Source organism: Mastigoproctus giganteus, chromosome 6 (assembly GCF_048544385.1).
Source record: "Mastigoproctus giganteus isolate SK-2022 chromosome 6, ASM4854438v1, whole genome shotgun sequence".
NCBI classification, from domain to species: Eukaryota; Metazoa; Arthropoda; class Arachnida; order Uropygi; family Thelyphonidae; genus Mastigoproctus; species Mastigoproctus giganteus.
Window position 1 is genome coordinate 13,174,370 of NC_143580.1, and position 14,497 is coordinate 13,188,866.

General features: G+C 36.5%; 1 protein-coding gene across 1 annotated transcript in view; it reads right to left on the reverse strand.

Annotated features, from left to right (window-relative positions):
• Positions 1 to 202: 202 nt before the first annotated feature.
• Positions 203 to 14,497, reverse strand: part of LOC150083926 (nose resistant to fluoxetine protein 6-like) — a 36,249-nt gene continuing 21,954 nt past the window's right edge. The window contains exons 2-15 of the mRNA XM_090375831.1: positions 13,103 to 13,320; positions 9,331 to 9,448; positions 7,572 to 7,659; positions 7,288 to 7,376; positions 5,450 to 5,620; positions 4,729 to 4,822; positions 4,496 to 4,588; positions 4,240 to 4,405; positions 3,747 to 3,826; positions 3,331 to 3,453; positions 2,982 to 3,102; positions 2,468 to 2,654; positions 970 to 1,112; positions 203 to 873 (exon numbers count right to left, since the gene is read on the reverse strand). Of these exons, the coding sequence (XP_090231957.1) occupies positions 601 to 873; positions 970 to 1,112; positions 2,468 to 2,654; positions 2,982 to 3,102; positions 3,331 to 3,453; positions 3,747 to 3,826; positions 4,240 to 4,405; positions 4,496 to 4,588; positions 4,729 to 4,822; positions 5,450 to 5,620; positions 7,288 to 7,376; positions 7,572 to 7,659; positions 9,331 to 9,448; positions 13,103 to 13,320 (1,964 nt within the window). The 3' untranslated portion in view covers positions 203 to 600. The remainder of the gene's footprint in view (positions 874 to 969; positions 1,113 to 2,467; positions 2,655 to 2,981; positions 3,103 to 3,330; positions 3,454 to 3,746; positions 3,827 to 4,239; positions 4,406 to 4,495; positions 4,589 to 4,728; positions 4,823 to 5,449; positions 5,621 to 7,287; positions 7,377 to 7,571; positions 7,660 to 9,330; positions 9,449 to 13,102; positions 13,321 to 14,497) is intronic.

The following is a 14,497-nucleotide window of genomic DNA, read 5'->3' on the forward strand; positions in this document are numbered from 1 at the left end:
ATTAATTATGATGGTCTGAAGCATTAGTTACAAATTCTTTTTAAATATAAATATACAAAAGAACTTTTTTTGTTAATGATTCCCTAATTTAGGAATAAAAAGATGAATATTTTTCATGAAACGTTAACAATCTCGTTATCTGGAACCATTTTGAACAATCAGTAAAGAGATGACGCAATTTTAACTATTTTATTCTCTCTTTATTTGTCTCTTGACTCAACAAGACCATCCACATCAGGTGAATGTTTTTCAAATTAGCTCAAATAGTCCTCCATTCTTTGTCATCCCTGATCGACCCTTCCCCTAACATAACGTGAATGCCAAATGCGTCAAAACTACTCCTCTGGAAATCACTGTTCTGTACGAATATTACACTACATGACCAAAAGTATCCGGACACCCCTGCACGAATTGTATACTGTGTTAGTACTTCCCGTGTCACTTCAGACATTCAATATAAATCTCGTCGGTTTGCCCATGCAGCTGCAGTACGTTAGAAGCCAGTATGGGACTGCATCTTTTGGTCATGTAGTGTATATATCAACCAAGCTGTTCGGTAGGCTTATAACATGGGGCCGGGAAATACTAAGACTGCAGAAATCATAATTTCATGTGAGCTGTCGGGCTCTTTTGAACTGAAGTTAGCACTATGTCTTGCGTGTCTCCTGACCTGGATTGTTCATGGATGTTTTTTACAGCTGTACCATTTTCTTCTTGTGTGTGAAGAGCTCCATTGGTTGCGTCCCCTTGTTTTGTTCTCTCCTTCCCTAAGAGCAATGTTCTTTCCAAGCGTGAAAATGGTGCTTCGATGGTGAGGTAAGCGAAGAAAGCAACTCCAGACGAGATCACGAGGTTGGCGATGAATTCGTACACCTGAAAGACAGTAGAAGGCAAGAATAAGTTGATGGAATGCCCTCAGAGAATTGCAATTCTCCATGGTGCAAAACAGTTGTAAATGTATATACTTACCATGTTATAATGAGCAAGATAGTAGCCTTCCCTCAAGTTGCCACATCTTGTCCACACTACGAGGCTGTGGGTCAGATATATACAGAAACTCAGCCGGCTGGGGATGACCCATCCTTTCCAGCAAAGCACCTGATTTACCAGACCTTGAAAAAAGACACAAATTACCATGTTTTTATCTTAACAACAATAATTTATCTTTTATCAAAAGCATATACTTATTGATAGTGGATTAAAAACATACAATGCGCGTCTAAAAATAAACGAGAAATATTTTTAAACCATTTATTATTTTTAAATACAACAATTTCAATGTTTATTCCCTTCAAAATATTCTCCATCAGTGCCCATGCAGCATCCATTCACGATTTCCAGGCTCTAAAACAGCAGCGCAGGTCCAGAGAAGATATCCTCTTTAATTGCTGCGTTGTGGTCTTCTGAATGTCTTCGTTTTCCTCAAATCGTTTTCCTTTGCGGTGGCTTTTAATTTTCGGGAACAGAAAAAAGTTGCACGGCGCCAGATCTGAAGAATAAGGCAGGTGCTCCAATGCTGTGATCTTGTTTTTCGTTAAAAACTCTCTCACTGCAACAGAGGAATGGCATGGCGCATTGTCATTATGAAAAACCATTTATCCAGCCATAAATTGGACCATGTATTTCTAGGTTTTTCATGAAGTTTATATATGCACTTGTTGGACACTTTATTAGGGACAGCTACCCATTTCAAAACCCGGCACATTCCTTCATGGCTATGATGTATCCATCTGCGAATAGATTCTTCCAACAGGATAACACGCCATGCCACAAAGCTAAAATTATACAGAAACATGAGAGCGAATTCAGCCCATTGGAGTGTCCTCCTCTTCAATCACCAGACCTCAGTCCAATTGAGACCTGTAGATTGAGATGTCATGAACTCTGGAGTGTCCTCCTCTTCAGTCACCAGACCTCAGTCCAATTGAGACCTGTAGATTGAGATGTCATGAACTCTTCGGGGTAGAGATCAGAAATCATCCAACTTTGACCGATATTCGTTTGACATTTTCGACACAAATAATATAGCTGTAAAGATTTTAATTCTCACCAGAAGAGGGGAAGAGAGAGAGAGAGAGAGAGAGAGAGAGAGAGAGAGTTGTGCAGAGATACTTCTTGAAAAATTTTATCAGGATTCAATTACGTTTATCAGGTAATTTGATGAAACTTGCACTAATTACTATGATTTGATTCAGAGACCTAACACACTCCATGGAGTGGCATCATGAAGGATATTCTGACCACAAGAAGTTTCAAAGGATTCCATCAACTACCAAGATAATGACATCAATGATATTCATTGATTATCTTCAATAAGGTGAATATTATTCTTTCTGGATTCATGATTTCATTTTATTGTACATATGTATAAAAGGGAACAAAATTTGGGTAGGTCTTTGAAACTCGAAGTTATTATTGATGAGGAGCATAATAAGGTAAAATCTCGGGCATACATTTCTCTACTTACCTCCTTGTCCTTTTAGACAGACTAAGGTCATCCATGCTAGGCATAATGTGAAGGCAGTTCGATGAGAGGCAGCATAAATGGTTGCTGAAATATTGGAATGAAAATTTCCGCGTACCGATTCCAAAGGTCCAATAAGAACACTGAAACCAACTGTTATAGCACAGCACCATCCAGCAAGTTGCAAAACCTGAAACAGAACCAAAAATTCTTGGTAATATGTGCACAGGATACAAGAAAAAGTAGCATAAAATTTAATATTAAAATACGGATCTCTTGGTTGATGAAAAATACAAAAATCCGGTTTTTCATCCAGCTAAACGAAGCATGCAGAACTAACTGTGGTATTTAATCCAGCTAAAAGAAGCATGCAGAACAAACTCTGGTATTTCACCCAGCTAAAAAAAGCATAAAATCGCTGGATAAAAAAAGTGGAAACTCGAATTTTTCATCCAGGAAAATTGGCATATTTTGTTCACCTTTCTGTTTCACTTAAACCAACAAAAATATTACTTACTGGGTGTATAGAAATCTTTCTGTGTTTTACGTAGAGAAATCCAAGGAGAATGCCAACGCAATAGGGACCCACGTGGGTGTAAGTACGAAAGAACACCTCACTGGTCATCGTCTTGAGAAATCTAAAGAAATATAAAGTCACAATGAACAATGACTTAAGATATACAACTAAAATTCATGATCAGTTATTTGGTTATTGGTTATTCCACAAAATCAGATTTGTCTGTCAACAATATGCAAATATAAGAATGGTAAAAGATAATCTAATCCACAAATAATCTAATTGGATAATCTAATCCAATTAGATTATTTGGATAGTCTTATAAAAAACAAAATACAGCTGTACTTACTTCTTGTCAACCGAGGTAGGCAGAACAATGAGTGGATAGTCCCTCATGTAAGTTATAACACCAACATACACATTACACCCCATGGACAAAATGAAGAGAAGGAGAAATCCAAGAACTGGCTTCCTGAAAAAAAATAAATTGGCTCAAAGAAATAATTTGGTTAATAGGATTTACAAAGAATAGACCATGCACGACTTCAGTAATAAGGCACTAGATTCTCTAAATCTATAAGACTATACTAGCTGATCAAAAGTGTAGGTCTCTTACAAATCCTGGAGCCATCGTCCATCCCGATTCATTAGTTGCATTTTGTTTTATAATCACTGCAAGTGACTGCGCGATGGGTGAGCCTACAGTTCTGTTCACCTAGTATATACATATTTCTTTATAAAACTTGCAACATACAAAGAGGTTACCTGTACAGCGGAATGAGGACGAGGATAGACAGGATATGAAGTTGCATGTCGCAACTCAGATACCAAGTTGGATGAATACACTGCAGGAGAAAAAAAATAAGGCTCGTGTAATTAGACTGGTCGATTTTTATATTACAGAAGAACACTGAAAGAATGGACGTTTTTACAAGAATCAGAACATAAAGAATGATGAAGTAACGCATCTTATTAAATAGGATCCGCATAGGTTTGTATAAGCATCCACAAAGCATCCAGAAGACTGTAATCTTCCATAATTTTCCAAAAGACGATAAATTGTGGCTGTTGCATAATTTATTTCGTGGGCAGACGATGATGAATTGTCTTTTGGACAATTTATCATGTGGGCAGACAATGGGAGATTATCTTTTGGAAAATTTACATCTTTTGGAAAATTGTCGTCTGTGTACCGCTCCAAAAATGGAAATGAAATTTATGAAATCGAACTAAAAGAAGAACATTTTGAAATACTTACAATGTTGTCAATATGCAACCAGTTGTTTATGTAGAGAAGATTGTACCACCAATTGGTGTAGCAATTAGCAATCTCGCCACCTACAGTTTCTTTCCATAAAGGACCACTGGCAATCCATGGTAGAAAAAACATCAGTCCCATAGTAAAAAGGAAAGCTGGAGTCAGCCTGCATGAAAACAATCACCTGGATGAAAGGCTAGTTCTTTGAATTCGGACACAAATAATTCTTAAAGTAAAAGGAATTTTTTTGACTTACCTTAAATATCTTCTGACAACAAATAGCATGACATTCAATTTACCACGATGCTTGTTCATGAAGCTAAAGGCCCCGTAGGCAGTGAGGAATCCGCTGGAAATTACAAAATATTTTTATGGATAAAAAGCTCGTTATAATTATTATTTTTCTTCTTATAAGAGGAAAAATAAATTCAAAGATCCATAAAAAGAGTGGATTAGAGAAAAATAGGAAGAAAAAATTTCAGCATTCACCTGAGGAAAAAAAATGTATCAACGGATATCCAACCATTTGCTATGACTTCAAACTGGACACTCTCGAACCAGGTAGGAGCAAGGGACAAGTTTCCTGAATGTGAGGAAAGATAGAAAAGTGATTAAAATGCTTGTACTATCTAATAATAGTAAAATTTATCGAGTATTGTACCCTACAAGTTCTGACATTTTTTTATGTAACAAAAATGCGTTTAGTTACAAATATCACCGGAAGGAGGTGGCGTTGGCGTATAAAGTGACATAAAGAGATTGTACAGATTACGTTACAGTCATATTACTCATTCATTTTCAGTCAAGGACTGCTATGCTAGACGTCACTTTGTCCATTAGCGCTCACTTCCGGTGATGTTTGGAACTAAAAGTTTTGATTTTGTAAATAATCCCATTTGTGGAATGAAATAAATTGTCTGTTGCTTAATTTATTTTGTGGGCAGACAATGGTAAATTGTCTTGTGGATAATTTATTTTGTTGGTAGACAATGGTAAATTGTCTTTTCGACAATTTATCATGTGGGCAGACGATGGTAGATTGTCTTTTGGAAAATTGTCGTCTGTCTATTGCTCCAAAAATCAAAATGAAATTTGCACTTTCTGTAGAAATAAAATCACATTCCTCTGTGACCAACAGTTTGTAATCGCAGTTTGATTTTTTTCTTTTAACGTGTTTACTTTCATATTTTTTGGTAATGACTATACTTACGTGTTGCCTGTAGAGACATCCAACCATAGGTGTGTATTAGTACAATCCAAGTAATCGTAAGGAATCGAATACCATGCAGGGGCGCCATTTCTGTAATCGACGACTGGGTATTAACTAATTTCATATAATTGGCGCGTAAGGAAAATGCTTTGAAAAAGTCATTAATTGCCCCTAGAAAATTTAAACATAACAGTAAATAAATCATACCATTTGGCATCTATAATATGCTTAAAAAGCTTCTAATTAAATATTAACACAATTCATTCAATTATTTAAAATTAACTTTAATGAATTTTAAAATTAAAAATTTCCATTTGTTAATTATTATATTCACCACTAGATGGAAGCACCAACGACTTTATTATAAGTCATTAATTGCTTCTAGAAAATTTGAACATTATAGTAAATAAATCTTACAATTTGACATCTATAATGTGCTTAAAAAGCTTCTAATTAAATATTAATATAATTCATTCAATTATTTAAAATTAACTTTAATGAATTTTAAAATTAAAAGTTTCCATTTTTAATTATTATATTCACCACTAGATGGAAGCACCAACTACCTTATTATAAGTCATTAATTGCTTATAGAAAATTTGAACATTATAGTTCAAATCTTACAATTTGATATCTATAATGTGCTTAAAAAGCTTCTAATTAAATATTAATATAATTAATTCAATTATTTAAAATTTACTTTAATGAATTTTAAAATTAAAAATTTTATTTGTTAATTATTATGTTCACCACTAGATGGAAGCACCAACTACCTTATTATAAGTCATTAATTGCTTCTAGAAAATTTGAACATTATCAAAACTTACAATTTGACATCTATAATGTGCTTTAAAAGCTTCTAATTAAATATTAGTATAATTCATTGAATTATTTAAAATTAACTTTAATGAATTTTAAAATTAAAAAATTCCATTTGTTAATTATTATATTCACCACTAGATGGAAGCACCAACTACCTTATTATAAGTCATTAATTGCTTCTAGAAAATTTGAACATTATAGTTCAAATCTTACAATTTGACATCTATAATGTGCTTAAAAAGCTTCTAATTAAATATTAATATAATTAATTCAATTAAAATTAATTTCAAACAATTTTAACATTGAAAGATTTCCATATTATAATCGTCACTAGATAAATAAATTTTTATACTCCGAGACGACCAAATTATCAGAGGAGTTCACAAGATAGACAGAATACAAGAAACAGCACCATATTCAGCAGTCACAGGCTTGAACAACCCCAGTCACTCAAGGCACATGTACTTATGCACCCGCCACCTGACCACTAGGCTACGACGGCCGTCGTAGCCTAGTGGTCAGATGCGCGGAAGCACCAACTACCTTATTTTGAGTAATAAATTCTCCTACATAATTTAAACATTATAGTATATAAATCTTGCAATTTGGCATCTATAATGTGCTTAAAAATATTTTTATTAAATATTAATATAATTAATTCAATTATTGAAAATTAACTTTAATGAATTTTAAAATTAAAAATTTCCATTTGTTAATTATTATATTCACCACTAGATGGAAGCACCAACTAACCTTATTATGTCATTAATTGCCTCTAGAAAATTTAAACATTATAGTAAATAAATCTTACAATTTGGCATCTATAATGTGCTTTAAAAGCTTCTAATTAAATAATATAATTAATTCAATCATTTAAAATTAATTTGAATAAATTTTAACATTAAAATATTTCCATTTTATAATTATTATATTCCCCACTAGATGGCAGCACCTTATAAATTGTCACCCGATTCTAAATAAAAAATACATCTAATATAAATTTACAAAACACTCACCACATCTCGTATACGCAGGCTCCCTCTGGTGTGCGATATCAACGGCGGTTCCAATAATAATTAGAAGGAATATAAAACCCATCACCGCACTGAAAAAAATATATTTAAATTTAAAATAATAAATAAATTTAGTGACATTTATATAATGTAATATAGAGTGAAATAAATACCGTGAATTTATTTAATTTTTATAATTTTCCTATGCAATTTTCATTTTTTTAAAAATAAATAATTAAATAAATTATTTTTAATATATAAAGGGAACCACGGATTGAAGAACTTACAAAAAAGCAATATGTATAGGCTCCAGTTTGATTTCCTCTTCAACTTGACACTGTAAAACTTGAGCCTTGAACTCTGCTGGTTCTACAGCTGTGAATATGAACAAACCATCTCAAGTCAATACAAAAGAGAAGACATCTGATGATAGATAATCATTACTTTGAATTCGATTTTTAAGAAAGAAAATTATAAACTTTCTGTAACCATTTATACACTCGCTGGGCAAAAAAATTAGAAACATTTATACGATAACTAGAAGGGTTACCTTTTGACTGAATTAAGACAAAGAAGTCTAGCTCCAGATTTCACCATTTTGCCATCAGGTTGTTGTCATAGTAGAATCTTAGCAGCATCAGCGACTAAGGCCATATTGCTCCGTATGTATACTGTCTATAAATTGCGCGTTTTCAGTGGTCGATTTTCTGTTTGTTAGATGAAAAACCCGAGTTTCCGGGAGAAAAACCATACTTCCATCGTCAGAGACCGGCTAACTTAGCTACGTTGTGAAAAAGGTTCATAAAAATTCCTCACGTCATCGACGGGACTCCAACTCAGGTCTTTTCGCCTGGAAAAGACCTGAGAAGGATGGCAATTCTACCAACAGTGGTACCCACAAGGGCCTTCTATGAGGATATTTGCCAGCTAATGCACTGTGCTTTGTAGAAAATTGCGAAGCCGATCTGCCCTTTCCAACATATCCCAGACGTTCTCAATTGATATTAAGATCTGCAGAATTAGGCAGCCAGTATAGATCTTGAATATCTTGAGAGGAATGTTCTTCGAGTCATCCAGGTACAGTTTTTGCATGATGGTTTCGTTGTTCCTCAAAGAATCCTTCACAATCCGGGTAGAAAATAAATCATTGCAGAGTGAAGTACAAATTGACCACATTCCACACTCATGCTTTGATGCCACTTCTAGCAACTTGTGGGTATGAGACAGGCTGGATGCATCGCTTCATGAGGATCGCACCACACACGTTCACCTTCCATTGGTGCAAAAAGTGTAAATCGAGACTCTCAGACAGCACGATCCAGTGTTCTACAGTCAGGTCTCGGAGTTGGCAACATTACTCCAGTCGAATATTTCGATTTTTTACAGAAAGAAGTGACTTTGTATATTTTGGGGGTTGTTGTAGAGTTTTGTTTTTTAAAATTGCATGTGTTCTGATTTCGATTTTCTGTTTGCTGGAAGAAAAATCGATTTTCCGGGAGAAACACCATACTACCCTCGCCTGAGACACTAACTCGTCCATGCTGTGAAAAGGCACTTAAAAATTCGAACTGAGGTCTTTTCCACCTGGTGTGAGGAGGACGATGATTCCACCAAATGTGCTGCCCACCAGAACCCTTTCGTATAGGCATACGACTAACAACTACCAGAGTCTTCAACTTCCACCACATAGTTCAATTTAGTCTTTATTTCCCTAAATCGAATTTTTTTCATTCTTTCATTCGCTTTAACTTCCTGTGGTCTCGTTCTTGGAGTAAAGGGTTTCTTCTTTTTAGAGCTAAATTCTCCTTTCGTCTTTCACTCATTGTACAATCATCGACTAAGAAAGCCCCAAAGAAGCAAACAGTATGTATCTGATATGAAAGAATTGATCACACATTGTGACAACTCAGATTTGCACATTTAATTTCTGTTCGCGAATGGCAAAAAGCTTATAATTTTTTTGTCCATTGAGCGTAGATGGACAAATTAGATAGCTAATTAGGTAAGTTACAGATGGTAGCACTATGATAAAGATTTCTATCCTACCTACAGTTGCCATTTTCTTCAAATCTTCTACTGAACATGGTGAAGGAATACACACTCCAAAACGTAATGGTGGATATGCGTGAAAAATATCCATTCCATTCAAAATTTCTTGGGCAATCTATGAGGGAAAACAAAGTTAATTATTTTCATTAATTAGCTAATGATTTCACTTGTACCAATAGTGTACACTAATGGTATCAGTGAGATATAAAGTTAGACGAGGGACAGAAAGATTCTTTATGGGATTATCAAAAGCATTGATGGTTTGTAAAATCATCAGTGCTTTTTGAAAATTTGAAAAGCATTGATGATTTGTGATGAAAGCATTTTAAACCAGTTTTAATAACAAGAAGGCGATATTTTGTCCAATGTTCTTTCTACAATGTACACTTCCCTATCATTAATATGCGCAGCACGTGTCAGACACAAATATAAATATGTTTATGGCCTTCCAGGAGATAGTAGTACGATTGTGAATGCAAGACACCATGATCGCCGAAGTTAATGGTCTTCCAGTGCAGAATGACAACAAGATGTCACATAAACAATCGGTCTGTACGTGACATTTCAACGGCTCTGAAGATCTCTTAAGTCCGCGATTAGTGGTGTGATCAGCAAAATAATGTTACAAGAATTTTGAACAGCCTTGATACCATGAAAGCGCCAGGTTTGATGGTATTTCTCCACTATTTCTCAAAATCTGTGCTCCGGAACTTACTCCTGTTCTGTGTCTCCTTTTTTTTCACTTTCTTATTCCAAAGATGTTTTTCTTTCTTCTTGGAAACTTGTTCATATCCAGGCAGTTCCTAAAAAGGGTGACAAATCCCTCCCATCCGATTATCGTCCAATTGCAATTACTTCTACTCTTTCACACAGTAATGGAGAAATCAATTAATCGCCAACTCCTGAACTATCTAGAAACCTTCCATCTGATCAACGATCGCCAATATGGATGATCTTATGATATTCTCGCATATGTAACCCATCTATGGACAATAAATTGTGTGTATTCTTTGGTTGATTTGCCTGTTCTGTTGGACGAAAAACCCCAGGTTCTGGGGGAAAACAAACTTGCTCTACGCTTGAGAAAGACTAACTCAGCCTATCATTAAATATTGTTCCCACACCTGGGGGTGGTGCCCCCAGAACCTCTCTCAGGCTTCTAGATTCCATTCAGAAGAGAGCAGTTAGGTTAACGAGTGACTCCTCTCTAACAGAGTCTCTCCACTCTCTGTCTCATAGACGTTCTGTTTCTACTGCATGCCTTTTCTACAGATACTTCCATGGGCACTGTTCTTCTGAATTGGCTTCTATAACTCCCGCTCTCTCTTTCAAAGCAGTTTGAGCACGTGCCGCAACCAGTCAGCATCCTCTTACTGTCCAACTTCAAACTGACAGATCCAATTTTTCTTCTTCCTTATTTATTCCTTGAACTTCCAATTTCCTAGAACAACTTCCTTTCATACATATTTCCTGAAAATGACATTCTACAGAAATTCAAATCTAAGGTCCACAAGTAGCTTCTTTCGTCTTCTCAACCTTCAACCCATGCACAGTGCTAAGCACTATAGGTTCTAATACCTCTCGTGCTTGGAGTTTTCATTAAAACAATTAAGCAGGCTGACGCTGAAACAGTGAAATACCTGTAAACCTCCAAAGCAAAGGAAACAGAAGGGTATTTTAAAGAATCGACCGCTCGAAGTGCAGATTGACGTTGTCGCAGCACACACACACACACACAGACACCAGTACAGTGTGCAGGATGCTACATGATATGATTACCACGCTCACGAAGCCGACTATAAGCCACCAATCAGCATGACTAATGCTAGACGCTGCCTAGTTGGTGTGAGGCCCACCTTTCTTGTACCATAGACCAATGGAAAGCTGTGTGTTGGTGTGACGCTTCACTGTACAATGTCTATCAATCTGCTGGTTGTATCATTGTGTGGCGGATACCTGGATAAAGCTGCCTGGAAAATTGTATCGTCAAGAAGTTGAAGACTTCGTGGAGGCAGACTGGTATGGGGCTCTTTTTCATGGTTTTTCCGGACCATTGAGTGTTTTGGGACAAAATCATGAATATTGAGCTCTATATATAGACGTCGTGGACATTAAAGCTATGGAAACACGTTGGAAAGGCCAATACCAGTATCAGCAACGTTTTATATTATATTGCTGCGTTTTAACAGACTGCTTTGAGGACCTCAATCCTATAGGTTACATTTGGAGTGAATTGGATCGTTGGGTGCGTATGAGGAGGGACTGCCCCCCCCCAAAAAAAAGATCTGAACTGTAACCACTTTGAAGGCCAAACGGCAGAATGTTGAAAGGCATATATATAAAAACTGGTGAAAAGTGTTCTGAATATCACTGCGTTGTATTAATTGTTCCAGGATGGATAACCAATGGTCCAACTACGAGAAACATCCTGTCGTCAAACCTAAGGATTGGGACGATCCCACTCTAGTAAATGACGCTCTCGGGATATTATAAAAAGCACTCCAGCTTTTCAGTGAACCAAACAACGATGTTTGAAAGTTGCAAGATGGATCTCCAATGTTCATAGTTGTGTGCATCCACAGCATGTTTCTCACAAGTGTCTACATTACAACAATAAACGCTAGACGTGTCTGGTGACTACTTATTTATTGGAAATTGGAACATAGAGAAATATGGAGGAATTTGGTATGGAAGATCCTTGGAACATGCATCTACAGTAGTGCATACAGTGAAGTTTGAAGGACTCAAGGTCATGGAGTGCATTTGTTTCTCGTGGTTGATAATGAGACCGTTCGTCATGAGTACTGTGTCGTAAACTGATATCCTGGACACCGCACAATCCATCATATTCTGACAGTTCTATGAAAATGGACTCATACTTCGCACTGCACAATCCTGATAGGCAACTACCTTCAAAACAGAGGATAATAATAGCTTTATTAACCTCTTTTAGCTGGTTTCTTTACATCTGAATATATCGGATTTCTAGCCCGAGGTCTCGACTGGTATTTCCGTTACCACAGAGCCTGGTGACAATAAGAAGGGAGTTCAGGAATGATCGATCTTCGACCTCCAGCTGCTGACTCAGTTGGTCAATATCCTCTTTCAAGGAAATCAGAGAAACCCTGAGAGCCTTGAAATGTCATCTTAAAAATAGAGTTGACGTGCTCTTTCCTAGCATTATAAGTGAACAAACTTGAAGTTTACTGCTTCTTGAATACTAAAATAAGTTACTGAAGCCATTATATCTTTCAATGTGCATAAGTACGTACACTCCTGCCTAAAAAGTTTAGAAACACCTTTCATTTTTCTAACTATCGAAAGCTTTTATTAAAATATGAACAACTTGTTTAGAATTTCTGGAATCATCCTTTATGGAATCATCTAGACTCTCTAACTACAGGAGGGGTATTACAAGTTGTGGTGTACTGTGACCACTAATCGCTGTTCAGCTTTTATGAGATCATCTAGACCCAGTTGGGCTTTTATGAGATCATCTAGACCATCAAGTCAGTTAATGTCTGCCCATCTTCACAAAATTTATGGGACATCTTGCAGATCTTTTGTCTGTCTGGCATTCTGGCTATTAATTTTATAACAGTGCCTTGATTAACATTGTTCCAAAAGATCTGCAAGATGTCCCATAAATTTTGTGAAGATGGGCAGACATTTCCTCAGGTGTCGCTGCTGCAGCAGTTGAAAATTTGCACAGTAATGCAAAGAGACAAATAATGTAAAAATAAAGTAATGCAAAGAGAGAAATTCTTACGGAATCCTCCATGTTTGGATTAACCACTCGTCCAAGGGAAGCGTTTTTCTCTGGAGGTGACAAAGGTGGAGATATTGTCACGGAACAATACTGTCCTCGGAAATCCTCTTCGCCATTCCTCTTCATTTTACGAACTTTTAAGCATTCATCGAAATTTCCAAATTGCATAAAAGATCCTTCTAAAATGCCTGCTGGAATCTTACCAGTCGCATCTACCACTGAAATAAAGTAAAGATTTATGTTATTGCCGAAGATGGTAATAAATCAAGAAAATATAGAAATATCTGTAATTTTCTATCGGTAGTGTAGCTTGAATTGTAGTTTTATTTTAGTATCCAAAGTGCTCTGCAAAGCTAATTCCAAGGCATTGCTAAACCATCTGAGGTAAATTTTCTTCCGTTGAGCCTCCATTCACTGTCATAATCTCTTGCACCAGCCGTGGCATCAATCCACAAGGCTGTAGAACATGTTCTCAGATATCCTGGACAACAGAACAAAAGGACGTCCCAGAGAGGCAACAGATCGAGGCGTGGACTGATGATTGCTGGTTCCACCCAGTCCACAAATGTTCTAAGGGACTGATATCGGAGGAATTTGGCGGCCAGAGAACACACGAAATGCTTGCACATAATCCTCGTATCATTCTTTCATAACGCAAGCCTTGTGATAAGGGGGATTAGCTTGTTGAACGAGTCCAGTGTCATCTGGATAAATGGTCACCATGTTGGACAAAACCTGGTCCGAAACAATGCCAATGTAGGATCTGGCGACGAGAGTGTGTTAAATGGGGATGACAGGACCCAGTGATATAGATAAAAACATTCCCCAAACCCTGATACCACTGCCGGTTTTCGACTAACTGTGCATACTCTGGTTGCAGCTGCGTGCTGTCCAATGTGCACTCACCCATCGGCAAGATGGCGCTGGAATCTTGATTAATCAGACCTGGTCACTCATTTTAAGTCGTTCAATATTCACGAAGGGTACACTAGTGACCACTGCAAGCGGAAATATCGACACTACATTGCTGTCACTATATCTGTTGTCCCGTTTGGTGACGTTACTTTTAGGTGCAGTAGGATATATCCACTCGTGGAGACAGAGATGGTTATAATTCTTGGGCTCATGAGTGTATAATGCATTATACAGTATACTTCCTCAATATTATGCAATCTATAGTGGAGAACCCAATGAAATTATCAGGAATTTGATTCTAGTTACAATCCTTTGGTGAACGTTGGTTTGGTTATATGGGCAACAACCCAGAAGAGCAAACAATTTTGTACGTTGTATAAGGATTACTGCTTTTCAAATGAACTGAACTCAATGTCGGATTATCAACTCCAAACCGTTGAATGAAAAATATGGGTAATTGTACAGTCTTACATGAACATC